This window comes from Ochlerotatus camptorhynchus, unplaced genomic scaffold, assembly GCF_037179485.1.
Source record: "Ochlerotatus camptorhynchus isolate MF236.1 unplaced genomic scaffold, CSIRO-AGI_Acam_v1.1 ptg000743l, whole genome shotgun sequence".
NCBI lineage: Eukaryota > Metazoa > Arthropoda > Insecta > Diptera > Culicidae > Ochlerotatus > Ochlerotatus camptorhynchus.
The window spans coordinates 214446-233570 of record NW_027041212.1 but is presented as its reverse complement, the minus strand read 5'-3'; the positions used below and the strand labels follow the sequence as shown (position 1 = coordinate 233570).

General features: G+C 39.3%; 1 protein-coding gene across 29 annotated transcripts in view; it reads right to left on the bottom strand.

Annotated features, from left to right (window-relative positions):
* Tm1 (tropomyosin 1) overlaps window positions 1–19125 on the bottom strand; it is a 97503-nt gene that overhangs the window by 46669 nt on the left and 31709 nt on the right. For 24 of the 29 annotated variants that reach the window (XM_065238256.1, XM_065238257.1, XM_065238253.1 and 21 more), the window contains one exon: window positions 2031–2164. In XM_065238256.1, coding sequence (XP_065094328.1) covers window positions 2031–2164 — 134 coding nt within the window. Of the gene's footprint in view, window positions 1–2030; window positions 2165–11218; window positions 11512–12050; window positions 12070–19125 lie in introns of those variants that run through there. The other 5 variants (XM_065238261.1, XM_065238260.1, XM_065238259.1 and 2 more) reach the window with 3 other exon arrangements.

Genomic DNA, 19125 nt, shown 5'->3' with positions numbered 1-19125 from the left:
AAAGGATGTCTATGAAAAATTTGTAGAAAAAAAATGACCTTTCCAGAAAACAAAATGCATTGTAAATTTACACTTTGGGAATTTTGTTAAAAAAAATAACCTAAAATAAAAACATTAAAAGCTTTAATAGGAATTCATTTTAAATTTGGTAACATATTTTTTATTTAAAAGTTAGTTTTGTTTTTATTTTTGTACTGTAAAAATAACAAAACTCATAAAACATCAACTTTTGGCCAAATTTTTAGGATTTTTATTTTTGGAGTAAATTTTATGTTATTTTTTCTCTGAAATTGGTTCTTCGGATCTTGAAACCCGTTTCGTATCGTATGCAAAAAAGCTTTTTGTTAAAAAAAAAACAGCTCAAGTTTCGACCACAAGTTGATGATCTATGAGTTTGTCATTTTAAAGAGTTTGATTTGAAAACTAGTATTTCTGATGAGCTTTTAAAAATTAAAAGGGGTCCTTTAATGCTACTGATTTAAACGATTTACTATTATCTTTTGACTGAATTTTTCCAAAAGAAATTTATTTTCCTAAAACTTTTTCTCAGACGGATTAGAATAAACGTTCTGAGATTTGATTGAAATATAAAACACATTATTTTGAAAATTGAGACAAGAGTGAAAATGGTCAAATTCCAGCAGAAATTTGAATAAATACTCAGAGCTATCAATTAACCATACTTTTATGTAAACCGGAGAAGGTCGAGTCTGATCGATACAAGTTGGCTCTATAGCACAATAACAGAGCAGTTGCTTTGATGCTGGGTTTCAGCTACCTATGACCAACATCGAGGTGCTGTGACTCATTTCAGTTCATGTTGCAATAACGTCTAAATAGAGTAAACAAAAACCTCCGTTGACAAAAATTAGCGAAGCATTCTGATGGAACACATTTTTAGTACAAAAAAATAACATTCCCATCAATTGTGGTATTATTTCCAAGGTGGCCTTGCATGTTATATTTGCAGTCAGTGCTCGTCGATGGGATTAGAGAGCAGTCCTGCAGTAAACATTGAATGTAAGCTTATTTAAGCTCAGTGGCGTTTCCTTAACCTCAATCTACCTGTGTACCAACTCTCAAAACATAAAACATTATCAAGATATTGCTTGCAATGGATAGATATCGAATAAACTAGAAGATTGAGTGTATTTTTCAACCGATTCGAGTATGAATATGGCATTCAATCTGGTTTTGAAAGTTAGTGCATAGGTAAAAAGTGAAGTTACGGGACGCCACTGCTTAAGCTAGAAAAAAAACGGCTTTCAATCAGCCAAAATACTTGATGGAATAACTACTGTCAACTCTCCCATAATTGATCCCTACCTAACTCAATATTCTCCCTATACAGTCATAGAATTTGAACCAAATGTCATTTCCTTTTACTAAGTTTTACTATAACCACGGTTACCCAAAGACTGAGAAGAAATCAGCTCATATTTGAGCAAAATTTGGTCAAATTTGAGTGAGATTTACTCAAATTCGAGCAGAATTTTACTCAGTCTATCAGAAACCGTGGTTTAAGCACAAATGGGTAAATTGATTAATTCATACAAATATCTAAAACTTAGTTAATATCATCGCTTTAGTTCTAAAGAGGAATGATTCTAAAAGCAAATATCAATCGTCAGTTTCAAGTGGATAATGTTTCCAAATTTGACGACAGTTATAAACCGGAGGTTTTAAGAACTAACTTATCACTGTTACAAATATCTAAATCAGTACTAAATACGGAATACCGTTGGTGCAGTAATGGTATGTTTATTACTCAACCACTAACCATTTCAGATTACACGATATGTTCTGACTGTAAGCCAATAAATAACTCGAAAAAAAAATATTCTGTTTGTTGTTCATTCTTCCGCTGCTACAGTATATCGAGAGAAAAAGACGATTTTTTTTTTTGAATTCATAAACAACGTCGACTTTATCCCGCTCGCAACCGCACGTACGTCGTCGGCGTCCGATATGGCACGACACCCCCTGGCAGGGGGCACACCATTCAAACCACGCGAAAAGCGACCACTTACCGTTCGCTCTCATCAGCAGCCGCCGAAGCCTCTGACAACTTAGCCGTGGCGGAAGCCAGACGTTCTTCCGAACGTTCCAGATCTTCCTCCAACAGCTGAATACGACGGTTCAGGGCAGCGACTTCGGATTCGGCCTAAAAAGAGGGAGAGAAAAAAGAGGGAAAATGTGATTAGTCTTTCGTCTTGCTGACAAGTGGCGTTTGTTTTATTATCAGTGACAGGTTGGGGAAGTGTTGCCAGTTGGATGGAAAACGGAATCCGCAATCGGATTAATGCTAATGGTAATTGATTATCTAATACCAATCCCTTGTTTGGTAGACGAGCCATGAAACCAACCATTTGTAATCCTCTTAAACGATCATCATGAGCTCTATAGTGGTTGCTTAATCGGTTCCCTACCATTCTCTTCATTATACATCTATAAATGGAAGCCCACATTGTTGAATGGTGTTCTATAGTAACGCAATCCAGTGCAAGCTCGCCGCATCGTATCATGGCCATCGCGAAACGATGGAATTCGCCCCGATCAGACTATAACCAAACAGTACCGGAATAGAATAAAATAGCCATCTCAATTGGACGGTTAACTATAATAATAAAGTGCCTCTGTAGGGTGTGTTGCATAACATCATGCGCGGTGTGGTATTCGATGGACGTAAAATGTACGGTTTGATGGGTTGGGAGTCGCTAATGTTGAACCCTGAAATATTTTCCGAAGGGCGTCATCACCGTCCGGGGCGATTTGAATGGAACAAATGACCGATGGATGCATTCTCAGTGGAGACTTGTTCAGTTCCGATTGTTGAAGTTCTTTGAACTACTTTGGACTGATGGCTCAAAAACAGAATTCGATCCGGTAAAACGGGGGAAGAGTGAAAATGCGCTCAATGGTGTGTGACGGGAACTGTTTCTGATCACTGAAAGTCGATTTCCTGCTATTTGTTCCGTTTTAACATTCGAACCGTCCTTCACCAGTCACGTTCGAGCGATATCGTGCAACGACATCCACTCGTATTGATAACAAGGTGGAAATTTCACTCTCACCGCTATAGAATGCCTCTGATGAGTTGAGCAATCGCAAATTAGGTGCTCACACACTCTACTTAAGGGCACGTATTTGTTTCCTAATCCGCAACATGATGATTGATCAAACGACTCAGCCTCGAACGAATTGATCCGAAGAGTCCGGCGCACAGCATGACTCACCATACAGTCACCGATCTCAGCGCTACTTAGTGGAATACCTTATTGAAATTGTTCTCACATGCCTAATGAGGTCTTGCTGTACGAAATCAGTAGCGTGTGATCGCCACCATCATGGGGTACGCGATACCTTAATTAATTTAATAAAGTCATTAAAATGCTCGTATCCTTTTGCTGATCTCGGCTTGATGGGAAATCTGAATCGGAAAAAGGAAACCTGAATTCCGCTGCTTGATTGATTCGGTTCCATTTCGGCGATGTGTTTTGGAAGCAATTATATGGCGACCTTGCTCGCAGAGACTCATACCGTTCGCGGTGCGCGTTGTGCATGACATCATCGGATTGGTCAGCCGCGAATGCTGGATGGACGGCAAGTACAGTATGTATTGCGGTGGAGCGTCGTCCATAAAAGGACCATTAAGAAAAGGATGGTCTTATATGGATATGTCGAGAGGAACGTACGCTTGTAGACAGCGGCCTGAGTTACGGCAACAGTCTTTCACAGTTGCTATTTGAGCAGCTGTCAAATTGGCGAGTACTCCGATCGAATATGGCGCTGTGTAAGATTCGTGTATGGTTGGTGCGAATTTGTTGTGCATGGTTAAGAAAACCGTCTGGATGGCGGCAATTGGTTGGCGACAACGACGGTTATGGTTGATGCCGTGACGAATGGCACAACTAAGTCCGCTTTCGCTTTCTTCAACTATATGTGATGTCATACTGCTTTGCGTTCAAGTTGATGTGTCACGGTGAAAATGTACAGAAAAGGCATATTTCACAGAAAGAGAAGTTGATATGTATACAAGAATATAATCTGCAAGCTGGAGAAATTTTAAAATTTCTAAATTAAAAGGTGATTTATCGCTCAATAAAATTGGGAATGCACTATAAGCCAATTAACAAAATTTTAAGCAAATGTTTCGGAGATGACTCGATTTTGTCAGCCCCATTGCCATGCGCTTTTTCAGTGGTTTTAATGCACCAAAGTATACCTTAAACATCTATTTTGAAAATGAATAAGATTTGAAATTCCGGTTATGTGAAATTATTGAAAGGTAGTGCACGGAGGGACTGACAAAATCGATGATTCACCAGTTTCACAACAATAATCAAGAAACGCATGAAGACTTTACATGTTGTCTAACACTAGCTAACCTCGAAATAAATCTAGCAAAACTCGACCCAACTTCACATACAGCAAAAAATCATATTGCTCAATGACACCAATCGTGCCCAAAACCGCCTTAACCTGACATCATCGTTGCGACGCGGCAAGCTCATTATGCTCAAGGTCAACGAACACTCGAATCGCACGTCCAACGTCGTCGCCATTCATCGAATCGCACGTTTCTTTCGTACAAATCAAAGCTCAATTTTGGGCAGCCTGAATATCCCATGGAAATCCACCTTGCCATGAGCCACCCAGCCTAGCTACATAAATAAAACATTCGATTTCGAATGCAAAAAAATGCCATGTGCAAACGCCGGCCGGTCACAGACAGACAGAGGCACCCGACCTGGGGCGTGGTGGCAACGGCCAACCACGTTGTCACAGCAAACTGCGTTCTACTACGAGTGAGTCACTGCTTCCAGGAGGAAACCAATGACTTCAAGCATTCCCGATCCAAATTAAATCATTCGCTGCAAAATTTTCTCTACATCATATTGAATGGTCGACGGGATAAGCAAGAACCAAGGCTCGTCGCGCGAAGATTCACCACCACCATCAGTAGTGTTGCGAAGAGTCCGGTTTTGATCGAAGAAAACCGAACTCACCATCACTACCAGCTGCCGGAATCGTGCGAAAGCCGGCTACTTCTAAGTGGGTTCCTGTACGACGCGACGACTCCGGCGGCGGCACCTCGCATATCGCAGCCCCGCATGGTGGTGTGAGTAGTATCTCTTTTTTTTTCATTTGCTACCTTGCCAGCGTGAATGCGAGGGGGTGGGAGACAGTAGCAATGAATGCTAAAAACGTGATATCAGCGAAAGATCGCCAGGGCAAGAAAAATGTGCGGGGAATGACGCGTAAGAAACAGACGATGAAAAGAAGAGGTCTCACGAGAATGGTAAAAGGTGTATTGACGGGCTTCGGACGGTGGGCTCCGTTCGGAGATCGAGGACGTACTTGGGTATTTTATGTATTTTGCGCAAGCAGTGTGATGGGAAAGTATGTGGGACTTTGCAGAGCTTAACAAGAGGAGTAAATTACTCATTCATTCGGCTACGGTTCATATGTGAACTGAACAAGAAGTTTGCTGCATTTGAGAGTGTAGTTTGCGATGCAATCTTTTGATGGTCCAATATTTGCAAGCGCTTTTTTTTTAAATCTGTTCAATGTACAATTCAATGCTTCTACTTACAAGAAGTGTTTCGTTTCTATTTATATTGCAATAATAAATCCATTTTTTTTAAGTTCTCAATTATGCAAATGAATCTGAATAGATTAAAAATGTGACTCATTATAAAAAAGTGAACAATTTTACTAAACAAAATTTTAAGTTTAGTTAATTAATAGTAAACCCAAGAAATAATTTGGGATTTATCATGGTCTTGTAGCCCATGATATAAATTAGAAAAGTGCTTAAAAACCTTTATAGAAATTAGAATGTAGCTCGGGAATGGATCCATATTTTTTTTTTGTTGTATTTAAAATATCTGTAGCAAATTCAGCTACACTATTTTAGAATTTGTGATATATTTTCATCAAATAATTGCATAGTATAAAAAAATCATAAATAACAATACATTCTTTCCACATTTATGAGAAATTTAGGAATTCATAATTTAATTCAAACATCGAAAAATTAAAGATAACAAACATTCATGATAAGAGAAATGGCTCTAATGTTGGCCTATGGATCTAAAATTGGACCCATCGCTAAAAATCAGCTATTTTTCAATTTTATCTACATGAACGCGTCATTAGGACGGTACTAATAGATATTTTTGGTCGCTATTGAAAATTTAGTCGATTGCTGAAATGTATGGGCCCAAATTAGGGGCATTTAGGCCAACATAACATCCATTTCCTCTATGTCTTTGAATTTATAAACGGTTTATGTATATATATAACATTAGAGGTTTGTTTTATATTATTGGCCAGGATTGGGCCGAGGGTCTCAGAATTTTATATTTTCGGTCATAGCTCAAAAATGGTAAGAGACACCACTCTGAAATGTTCACCAGTGAAAGATTAGCAGTTTCCAAGCATGAAACAAGTCATTAGAAACAATTACATTACCCTGACAATGGTTTTACTTGCGATTTTTCTCCACCGTGAAAATTTCCATGGAAAACATTTTCTGATTTTTTAGGATTTCTGTCTGTCCGGTAAAATCCGAAAACTTCAACTAAAATTTTCCGGAAAAATCAACCACCCCAAATTTTTGAATTTATTTTTCATTCATATAACTATAACCTCTGCCTGTGAGAAAAATATCGTAGATTTCTGAGACCCTTCGGTCCATTTTGCTCGATAATAATAATAAACTCAATTAGAGAAAACGAGTATGAATTTAAATCGTAATTAAAAGATGTGGAGAACTCTATTTTGTAAACACGATTTATTAATTTGTGCGGATTGTGCTGATTGGTGTGGACTTGCCATGCGTGGCAGAGTAAATCTATCTGTATTTCAAATAATTCCAATAGATTTGGTCTATCAATCGAATTTCTTCTTCAAATTTACACCACAATCTACAATGGTGCTTGTGGGCAATATTTCGGTTTTTGGTCATTCCGAACTTTAAACCGTGACGTGAAAGTTAGATCTCATATTTATATTTGACCAGTATGAGATGCCTTCACTCTACGTCAAACTAGCTGAAGACAATTTTAGGCCAGGCCACTTTACGAGATGTTTCCGATCATCTGATTTAAAGTCTTCTTCAGTTATAATGCGGAACGACAGTATAGCAGCGTGGTCAGTTCTTGAATGTTTTGACAGCAATTTGTTTTGAAAGTTTTCCTCTTCCATTTGATGAATTTTCACCAGATGGAAAATTTACAAATGAACCTGCTATTCTACCAGACTTATTTCTGACAGACAAGGAATTAATATTGGCAAACATCTTCTCGAAAATCGGATCAACAACAAAAGGATTTTCGTACATTTTACATTTCACCAAATAGCAAGCAGAAACTGCAATTACGTCGCCTCCCATAGAAAAGAAGAACTCATCATATTTATCACGATTATTTCATGAAGCTATCTACTGTTACTCGGCTCCGTAGAAATTTTTTAAAGACATTTTGTGAGCTTAACTCAAAAAAAAAATAATGTATGAATATTTCAACATTATTGCAAAACTATCGATTTTAGATGCGCAAAACAGAAAAAATGGTAGGCCAGTTCGGTAAAAATTAAAGCTATTATGTTTACTAATTTTTTTTTTCGAAAAAGGTTCTAATTTTGTGAAAAGCAACATTTTACAGTTTTCTGCATACAAAATAAATCGCCGTAACTTATTTTTACTAGCGACATCTGTTGCGAGAATCATCCATGTAATCCATTGAAAAGTTAAAATTAAAAAAATTAAGAAAATTGTTCACCGGGTCAAACGGGTGTTAATTAAGACAAGCAGCTCGAACCAGCTCGAAGCTATTTGGTGATCGGATGAACCGGGTCTTATAAAAATGAACTCTCCAAATGCATCCGGATCTTTTGAACTGAACTGGATCTCTAGTAACGACCCACTGATGACTTGGTGTGGGTGTTCTTAGATGGGTCACAGTGTATGGAAAATGTATACGAATTTAAAGGGCTTCCTTGCAGAGTCGATTTTCTTACACGATATACGAAGATATACGAAGTTTATAAATCTGTTAATTCCAGACTATGCTTGTTCCTTCGCTACAAACAATCGGTTCTAAGTTGCAGCACCTTTAGTACTTTCACAAAAACCTTGATATTTTGACTGAAATTGCGAACTGCAATAGTAAGAAAGGACTGTACAAGGATTCACTTTTTTTTTTGTCTTTCGACTGGCTAAGACCAAAGTTGCTCCATCTCGCCAAGGATTCACCTTTAAATCTTGTTGGGATAATCAGCTGCAATATAATAACATAGGATCGTCCAAAATAAGATATAGTGGGTTTCCAAAATTAAATAGCTCCCAATGTTTTATCGTTTCAGTTAGGCGTTTCAATGCTGTTTTTTGTGATTCATAGGCTGTGTTATTGTTTTGGTTGTTTTATCATATAATTTATGGAGCATTTTTGAGGGTTTTTTTTCACATTTTATGGTTATTGGAGCCATTTTGTATGCGTTTATTTACCTATAACAAGCAGATGAATTTTTTGGTTTACTTTAAACAGCGTTATTCAAACGAGAGATATCTATCCTCAGTTACCACGCCACATACATAACGGCTGAAACTATTAAGACATTCAAGCGATTCTAAGGCTATTGTTTGACGTTTTGAACGCCATTTTGACGTTTTTAACGTAATTTCTGAGTATTATAGTATACTAGCAATACTATAAACAATTCATCATCAAGAATTCTTGAGCATTACAAAAAAATTCACCCTCTGAAAAAGGTAGGCACCTGAAAATGGTCTTTTACCGACTATCACTTGGACATGTTCAACTACTTCAATCAATTCACGAATAATTATGAGCCAGAAAATTTTATTCAAAACAAAAAATATCATTTGAGAGCAGTTCACAAGCGGATGTTACACATATCAATATACTGTCAATAATCGTGTTTACAATATTACCTTCAATTTCATCAATATATAGAGATTCACAATATGAATGACAATATAACGTTATATCATTGACAATATTCCTCCTCATTGTATCAATATAATGACATGACATGTATACTGTACGCTGCAGAAGTAGGCAGCACCAAACAAAAGTATTGCTTTAACAATTTCTCCAAAAAAGACCAATTCCACCGTGTGATCATCGTACGTTGCCGTAATGAAAACAACACAGCTCGCGAATTTAAAGAAAGAAAGAAACCCAACCCGTCTCTTGGCCCTCCCTCGGACTCTAATAAGAAGATTCGATAAAAATTCGATACCCAAAAGAAGAACAACACACAAAAGTTCTCACTCATTACGCTTCTTCGCTCACGTTCGACGATGACGCACACCGTAGCCCGAACCACACCCATACAATGTAACAATATTCCGTTCGTTCGAACGCTTGGTCCAGGCCCAGTCTCTAACCTGCACCACTCGAAGAAACGGAAAAAAAACTGTCTGTATACAAACATATATTCCTATGCTTCACACTCATATCACCACTCACACACGACAACGACAGCCAACCTAGTGTGGTCAAGTCTACGGAATTATCCGCAGATCTACGGATTTCTCGCGTAACATTTGAAAAGGGCCTATGATCAAAATGTAAACAAACCGATTTTTGATACCATTCTGTAGCACTGGTAATTAGCTACCAGTCGTATAGGAATGTTCCGCATTATCGATAAAAATCATTAAAAATAACTTGATTTTAAAAACGGCCGATCCACGAAATTTTTCCAATCATTCATGCTAAAACGGCCTAACCTCGGGCCTAACATATATTTGTTTTCGTTCGATGAGGTTCCATTCATAAGCCTAGCGACGTAGAAGGGCCGATGATTGAAAAATTTCAAATCAAAGCTAAGCCCTACTGCTTGAGGCAGGGCCGATGATTTATTTGACGTTAAGAAAAGGCTTAGCAAAGGGCCTACAATTTATGATGACAAGCACAACGGCTTAACAAAAAGGGCCTAACCATTTAAAGATTCACAAAAAGGCTTATTACTGTGATATTAAATTTTTATCGATTTTCATGTATTTTTGAAAACGTTTCGCATGTTTTGGATGTTGTGTACTGAGATATAGTTACTATTGTTATTGTGAACAATATAAAGGCCTAAAATACTTCAATTTATTTATATAGGAATTAAATACTGGCGGAAAAATTTACAATTCATTTTCTGGATTGTTTACATTTTGGACATAGGCCCTTTTCAAATGTTACGCGAGATTTTAAGATTTACTACAGATCTAGAAAACTGTACGGATTTTTTGACAAGTACGCAACAAATTCTACGGATTCCCAAAAGTTAACAACATTAAGCCAGCCTCCGCTGAAAGTTATTTAGCAACCCTACCAGCCAGCATAGGGTAAAGGCACCACTTTAAGAACGTACATAGCCATCTGCGGTGAGCTGCTGCGATAGTATTTGTACCGCAAGGAGTGAGCGCATTTTTATGACTTTGACACTTCAACACAAACAGCAAGCATGCGCAAAAAGCAGACCGTCGTCGTCGTCATCGTATTGATGGTGGTATCATTCGAATTCCAAATGCCGTATTTTTTTTCACTCTTAACCACCAACATCGGAGCCTAGTGGGAACTAATACTAGCAAGAAGCGGCATTCGATTCTCAAAACTCCACACCCACTGCAATGCAATGCATGGTGGTGCAAGGTGGTTGACTGAAAACGGTATTCTTCCAGAGGGTCAACCACTTGTTATTATGGGCGAAAGTGGTCGTTAGTTAATTTGGTTAAACTTTCGATCACTGAAGTTGACATTCAATCGACCACTTTGGGTTCGATGTGGAAAAAAAGCCAACGATCCCGAAGTGGACAATTCCAGTTTCCGGACGTGACTGTAGTGGTGCGTAGCTTCTACCGAAATTCTCTCGAATCGAGTTTGTGACCAAGTGTGTCCAAAAACAGTACCCCCTCAAGGACGCTTTCCATGGATGAAAATTTATTTTAAACCAGACAACCTTTGACAGATGTGACTTGTAGGTACACAAACACGAACAACCCGAGGTGACAAGGTGACGCAACTGTCATTCGCGCACTGAGCAACTGTTATCTATCTGCTGATTAATCATGTCTATTTTTGTCAGAAGTGAAAAAGGCCATAGAATTTCCTGTCCTGTTGGCCGGAGGTCTCTACCAAGATTTAATGGCAGGAAATCCTTGCCCAAGCCTAAACCGATGTTTCAGAGCACTTACTTCTTCGCGTCGCATGACTTCGCCTTGCAGCTTTTTGTGGAATTCCTCGCATTCATCCTTGTACTTCTCCATCTCCTCCTTGGTCTGTCGCATCTTCTTTTTCAGCACATCCAACAGGGTGCCACTTTGTTGCAAATTTGCAGCCATGATTCTTCTCTATTTGTATTTGCTTTTCCTTGACTTATGTAGATATGAACTAAATTACTAAATGCTAATTGGAATGAATTCCGTTGCGGGTTCTGCTTCTTCACTTGCAAACTTGCAGAGGAACAGAATTATTGATGCACGATCTTCTGTTTTAGGGAAAATAACACAAAAATTGGTAATTTTCACATTCGTAAGAAATTTATCCGAGGAAACTTCTTGCGAATGAAAATTTCAATCACAACCACACTCTCAAAAACACCACACATCACATGCACCGATATACGCAATGACACCGTCGAATTCTTTCGATGTATCCAAGAATTATTCCCGAAAATTGAACTTTTGCTCTCTTCCTGTATGATCAATAGCCAAATCATCCCAACAATTAAGAAACACTAGATAGATATCGCACTATGCTACCACGCACCCCAAGGTACTGGGTCACTTGTAGCCTCACACCCTCGCACACACTACGGTCGTACGCACAGAGGAACTTTAGCACTTCACCCCGACAATCATGAGACTTGTAACTAGGGTCTTCAATTTTCAAAATTTTAAATAAAACCTAGAAGAACAAACTCTTCCTCACACAGTACGACAAGAGCAATAATCCAAGAAAGAAAAACAGGCAGTGGTTAGCGGCCACAGAGAACAGGAACAATTCCACGCGAAAGGTAGTACTCACTTCGTCAACAACTACTACAATACTGACTACTCTGAGCCACACGAACCGGACCGACTACCGCTACTGACACACCAAGTAGCCATCGGCGCGAGTTTCCAAGATGGCGGCGCGCCCAGTAACCCCCGTCTCGTGCCATGTATGTGTGGGGTTATGTGAGTGAGTGCCTCGACCTGCCAGTCATCCGGTTCAATGGTCCCTCATATTGGTCCCTCCACACTGACTGACTGCAGACTGAGAGGGAGATCGTACTTATAAAGTCTAGTCCAAAAAAGGACAAAATTGCAATAGCCTTCACCACGGTTACGGCATCAGCAATAATTGGCCAGATGGTCTTGACCCACTGCGTTCATGTGTGCCTTGTTTTTGTGTGTAAGGGAACAGACGGACGGATCCACCGAGGGGCCACTCACGATCACCACCACAATCGCATGGACGCTATCTCTATACTGTCGCCACAACAGTGTGGACGGGTATTTGAGAAAGCCTTGCCCAATGCCCGTATGATCCGTCATATTTTGGGTGGAAGGTGTACTTTCATTCACAAAAACAACCTTACATGGCTACGATGTATGAATCATTCATAGAGGGCACTCATACAGGATTGCCAGTTTTAGTGAAAATTCTTCTCAACATTCTTCCAAGAAGCACCACAAAACCCGACATCACTGCTCTGACTGAGTTCTTCAGCTCGACCTTAACTCACCACGAGTTCCTTCTACTCTTCACCACATCAATCGAAAGCCTATTCTCTCTTCTACGATGACGAAGGCTCACGAGTTCCTAACACAAAACAATACACTCAATACTCAACTGTTGGATGGGAAAGCTCGGAAAAAAAACAACAAAGAACTTGAAAGGAATGTCACTCAAACTCTCGATGGGTAGGTGCACCATTCCTACTGGAATACACCTCTACCAACATTATGCTACGCTTCGACGAGCAACGTGAGAGAACTGTGTTGTATAAGAGATTGTGTTTTCTCATTTCTTTATTATCTCTTGATCTTCTATAGCAAAGGATGAAAATCGAGAATCGTTTTATCTTCATCAACATTTCATTAGGGCGAATCTGTTTAGGAAACAATGACTTTTTCCGTCGATTTCTCGCGAATTAAAGCTCGCACATGCAAATTAATCATACCATCAAGTAGAGAAATGGTTCCTATTTGCAGGAGTGAGCTTTTATGTTCGAGAAACAGGCCGTTGAAGTCATTGTTTGCAAAAGCAGTTTCGCCCTAATGAAATGTTGAAATCGATTTATTATGTACGATGTGAGGTGAGGTTGTCAACTTATAAGAGTGACAGTTTTGATTAAAAATAGTTTTAGATTCATGTAAATATCCACATTGCTAGCGTATTCACTGTTTACGACCATTGGTAGTAGTGGTATCGTGTATGCAGTTATTCTTTTTTCTATTAAAAAAAACGCGTAATTTGGTCCGAACAATAGAACCAAACTGGAAACACCTGTAGAAGGGCGGCGCTTCCGCTTTGCTTGTTGTTGGCAGTGTAGTTCCTCTACTTCGCTGCGGGTTCTATTGAATAATAACGATAACAACAAAAGTAGCGTAAAAGCGCATTAATCGCTTCGCAGTGTCTCTCCCGTACGCTCTGCTCTGCCAACAACATTATTGTTTCGTTTAGCATATTTCGGTTCCCTATGGTTGGTGGGGTGAAGACACATAAAGGTAGGTTGTGAGGCACGCATGATTTTAAAAGCAGCATGGCCGGCTGATTTCTTTTATAATCTATGCACGTTCCGAGGGGTACTCTGTACACAAACTGTACACATGTGGAAGATTTGGATTTGTGAAAAACGATGGGTTTCAACCGCGGAGAGTGGAAAAGTGCGGTACGGGAATCTATTGTTAAGTAAATGACCGCGCGTCACACCTCAATAGCTCCGATCGATTCAACGGTCAGTCGCGTGTGATCGGATCGATTCGAAATGTGCTTCCATCTGTCACGCAGGTGAGGTCACATTCCTCACAGCAAAATAGCAGATAATTCCACGTTCCGTGTGCAATATGGAACAATAACCTGTAGTTCACTTGACCCCGTTGCAGAGTCAGGATCTCTCAACCAGGATTCAGTAAAAATATATTGACCTTCACGAGACGCGTCATGGCGCCAGTGGGCTTATGTCAAAGCCACCAACTAGTAATAAATGTACTTACGCAAAACCCTTCCCCAACCATCATCACCGCCGCTGCCGCCTAAAAGTCGATTGACATTGTAGAAACGGCGGCACGACGGCGACGAGTGGGGTCGTCGAGGCGGCGAGAGTCAGAGCAAAACAATTCCTTAAAAGGAGAAAATCGCAACCCGGCAATATGGCTCTCGAGCCCCAGAGTGGTGGCATTAATAAAAAAAAAAATAGGTGTACACATGTATATCACGGACGGACGGACGAACGAACGGACGGATAAAGTGTGCCTTGCGATTGCCCATCAAAGTCATCGCTGTTGTTGCTGACTGAGCCTAGTAGGCTAGCAAGCAGATCCAACGTCTCAAGTTCACTTCGGTGAAGCTTTTGCTTGGGGGAAAAAAAACAATAAATAATAAACGACGAAGTTGCAACAACATGCATGTTGAAAAATGCAAATCCATTTAGTGGCCCAGTGAAACACATTTGGAAAAGGCGATCAGCGTTGCCAGCCGTGGCTGCTTTGTTCGAATTATCTTGAATTCAAATGAAATATTTCTCAGAATTCGGCAGAATTTTTCTGAAATCAAGCACATAGCACAAGAGTAATAGCATTCTCACTTAATTCTCTTCAGAGTTTGTTAGGAATCTTTTCAAAAAGTACTTCAAATTCACCTTAGAATTGTTAGAAATTTTGCTATCAATAGCTATAACATTTTGCTAGGATTTCTTCACAGAATTCTCCTACACCATTCTTTTCAAAAATTAATTCCAAGGTGAACCAGCCCCTGGCTAAAAACCTTGTAAATAAAGCAAACAATAAATAAATTTAATTGAATTCTCATTTAACTTTTTTAATCTTTAAAATTTTGAATTTTTACACTTCGAGTTGGCTGTTTTTCAAGGTCTAGACTCTTGATTATTGTTTTAGAGGTATCCCAAGTAACAATTTTGATTGTATGATACTGAAAAAAAATAATTCTAAGATTTGGAACAGGTTTTGAGATCTTAGCCTTTAAAAAATAAGCATTTGAATTCATGGACCTGCATAATTTGTTGTGTTCATGAGGCTCAATAAGTATTCAAGATTCAAGAATTGTATACATTAAAGTGTAATAGCACCATACTGTCAACACTGATTGTCATGAAATTTTCAATATACATGGTGATAATTGAGTTATCAGTTAAATTTCACAAAATATGCGGTATATTAGAAGAATTCTGAAGGACTCTTGAAGGTTAACAACGATTATTTTTGTTTCCAACGGGATTAGATCACATTTATGAAGCTCCACTTCAATTAGTTGGATTTCATTCTGTTTCATGAGTCACTATTTACTATAAGTTGCATGCAAGACGCAAGACGCAAATTGTAATTATGGCTATACGTTCCTATTTTGGTGTGTTCTAATTATGGCCTGTGGAATTTCCATAGGTCAATCTGAGCGTGAAAACGTTATAGCCGCCATGTTTCGTAGACGTGAATCTGAATCTGCAACGCTACCTGGTAGAATTTATGATAGGATCATGAGAGCTCTACGCAGCATTTTCAAGATCCCCATTCGGAATCCTACAGAATGCTAAAGAATATGTCTAGATAACAAAAGTAAATAGCAAAAAACGTCTACCCAAGGTCAAAACAATCAACCAGTGAACCCAGCAGACCTCAAAATCTCTGAGCAAAACCATGGACACGGTACCCTGCGGTTTAAGAAGGCTAATTTATTGTTACAACTGAACACTTCCCCTTCTCACGAAGCATGCAAACAAGCGTGGACGCATTTCCCACTATAGCATCGTAAATATCGAACACTCACGCAAAGCGAGGAGTGCACCAGCTGCACCATCGAAAGGAAAATCGCATTACTCCACCTCAACCTCCACAATGAAATAGGAAAAACTGAATACCGTTCCACGGACGGGCTTTCGCTTTTTAAATCATCCGCCAGCACCCCCACTACACGGCCGATTAAAACAACTTAAGCGTGAGTTTCGTTCACTCGAATTTGCAAAAACGTAGCTTACTCATAGCCAGAGTAAAATTTTCATTGATTTTCCAAAAAAAAACTTTTCGAACATGAGGAAAACCGAGATAGTTTTCACTCAGCCTACTCAGTATACTCCTAGAATGAGTAAAGTTTTCGCAGATTTTCTTCATGTTCGAGCAGATTTTTGAGGAAAAGCAAGGAAAATTTTACTCAGTCTATGAGTAATCTACGTTTTTGCAATTGACCACTTTGTCAAGCAGTTTTGGCGTGACTTTCTACCAGCGGTTTCACAAAACTGGACCAAATAATTTATATTTTTTTATGAAACGCACAAATGTTGGCTACTTTTCTTGAGGTTCTAGAAGAAAAAATCTCAAAATGATGTTTTATTTGAATGTCGTGTGATAGTAAACGTCATTTTAAGTGCTCGAATAAAGTGGTTAATTGTGAATGAAAATCCACTCAATGCTGAGTCGATCTCATCGGCCATACACATCGAAGTCGGGCGAATTTATAACCATATGCTTCCAAAGCTGACCAATAGATGGAGCCATTGGTAGTGTAAATATTCGACGTCTGCAGTCACGGTGGGCTGCATCGTTGGAAAAATCGTCAGGAAATTTCTGCCAAGCTGTAAACCATATTTTTCCATGATGCGAATTTTCAAACGATCAGCACAAAACGGGTCTCGCGTTTTAAGTGCGAAGATATTTTTAGCATCGAGCTGCAATAAACGTTCCATTTTAGAGCGTTCACCAACCCGAGATTGATGGAGCAGATCAAAAATGTAGGTACCTAATGGCTCCCGTATGAAAAAAGAACCATATGAATTATTCATACCATCAACAGCAGGCCACCATTCCGCGTGCTTCGAACCCGTTCACTGTTAATTCCACCTCTGAATGGTGGACCGAAATGTGCTAAGTCTATGGCAGAAAATTTACCATTCAACGACATCGTAAAGCGCTGTCAATTTTGACAAGCGCAGTAATCATGTATTTCAGCACTGGGAAAAATGGGAATAAACCGAGCACTCAGCAAGATCAGACTGTTACGATTAGCCATGCTTCTGGGGTTTGTTTTGTGGTCGGTCACCCATTAAGGTACCTACTGGATCCATTGTTGAGCTGCATCGAAGAAGTACCGAACCGACCGACTGCCAGAAGAAGGAATTAATTATAGTATAAATATTTACACGAATTTCGCTTCGGATGCGCGCTATGGCTGGATCTAGCTACTGTGGCTGTGCGGAGCCAGACCATCATCATAAAGAAAACGAGGGAACCGTTACACAAAACTGCGCGATACCTACGTACGTAAGTACGAACAAAAAAAAAACCTAGCAGAAAACATGGTGGCGAATGCGAGCTCGGTGAGGGAAAAATGAAAATAAAATCTAAACATATATTGGGCAAAGATAGTGAAAACTACAGCATGTGTGCGCCAGCGCGAGCAAGCGGGTTTTCTTTGCCATTTGAAGATTAAGTGGAGAAATGCCTTTGCCGGTCAGCTGTAGATTTTGATTCATGGTTGGGTTAGATCGAACGCAAAGGAAAAAAAAAATGACGACGAAATGTTGCATAACTGGTGAAGTTAACGATGATTTGATGATACGAAATACGCATCCGTATATAAATGAATAAAAAAAAATGCAAACAGATTTAGTGATAGTTTTGCCTTATACAAGGCCGATTGAACCACTGAATTTTATGTTTCGTTCACTCAAATTCGCAAATACGTAGGTTACTCATAAATTGAGTAAAGTTTTCCTCGATTTTCCAGGAAAAACTGTACGAATATGAGCCCTGGTTATCAAAAGAGAAAGTCGATGGAGAGAATCAATCAAAGCAGATATGACCTTTTGAAATGTTCATCTTGAACTGTTAAAGGTTGCCGATAGGATTTCTCCATTTCCTCCACTAGGATTGTGATCAACAATTGCACGCCTTCCTGACCGATGACGCAGACTACAGAGTAGAGAGTTTTGTCTTCCTTCATATCGGCACAAAATAACGCAATGAGTAACCAAAATTGATGGATGACACTCAATCGTGGTAGCCGGTAATGACGGACACGAACAACGATAGAAACGAAAAAAAACAGCACATCTGATCAATTTTTGTTGCAAGTAGGGGTAAGAGGGACATAGTGAGCATCCCGTGCACCAGCTTGGACTTCCGGCCGTTAAGTATAAATTTATTGGTAATAGGATCAATATCACAATGATATTGAACCTTCTACCAGTTGATTTGTTTCATGCAGCTAGAGATCCAGGGCCAAACTGCGGGATGCTCACTATGTCCCACCTGTTCACTATGCCCCTCTTCCCCCTATTGTTGTGAGGTAAGGTTGCATGAGCCTTTCAAAAGAAAACTGAAGTGATCTCTCCATTTGTGTTGATGCTGTTGATCGATTCCGCATAAATGGAGCTCATGTAAAGCGAACCCCACACGAATCTATATATTGACACGAAGGGGAAATATTGACAATAATATTGATATCGTATTGTCAATACATTCTATATTGACGTCAATCATTACATCGGTATTGATAATATTACTCTTTCGCGTCAATGTATTGATACGTGTGGGATTCGCTTTCAAAGGATGGTTTTTGGTGGAGCTTGGAACCCGAATCTGCTCTAACAAAAGTCGCGCAAACAGAGGGAGCACTGTATGTTGAAAGGAAAATAAGATGTAGACGGAATAAGTGGGAAATTTTTATTATTCGATCATCGTCGTCGCAGCCGCCGTCATCGAATTGATCAGTGAAAAGAGATAAGATTTATGATTTTCGGCAAGGTAGGCCCGCACTCACGGCCAATAAACATCGGATTGAGCATTGGGTTGAAAGTTTTCGATAAATTGTTTTGTTTATTTTATCCGTGGACGGCTGGTGGCAGGTTAATGATCTCGTTTTTTTTTTTCACTCTTTAAATCTA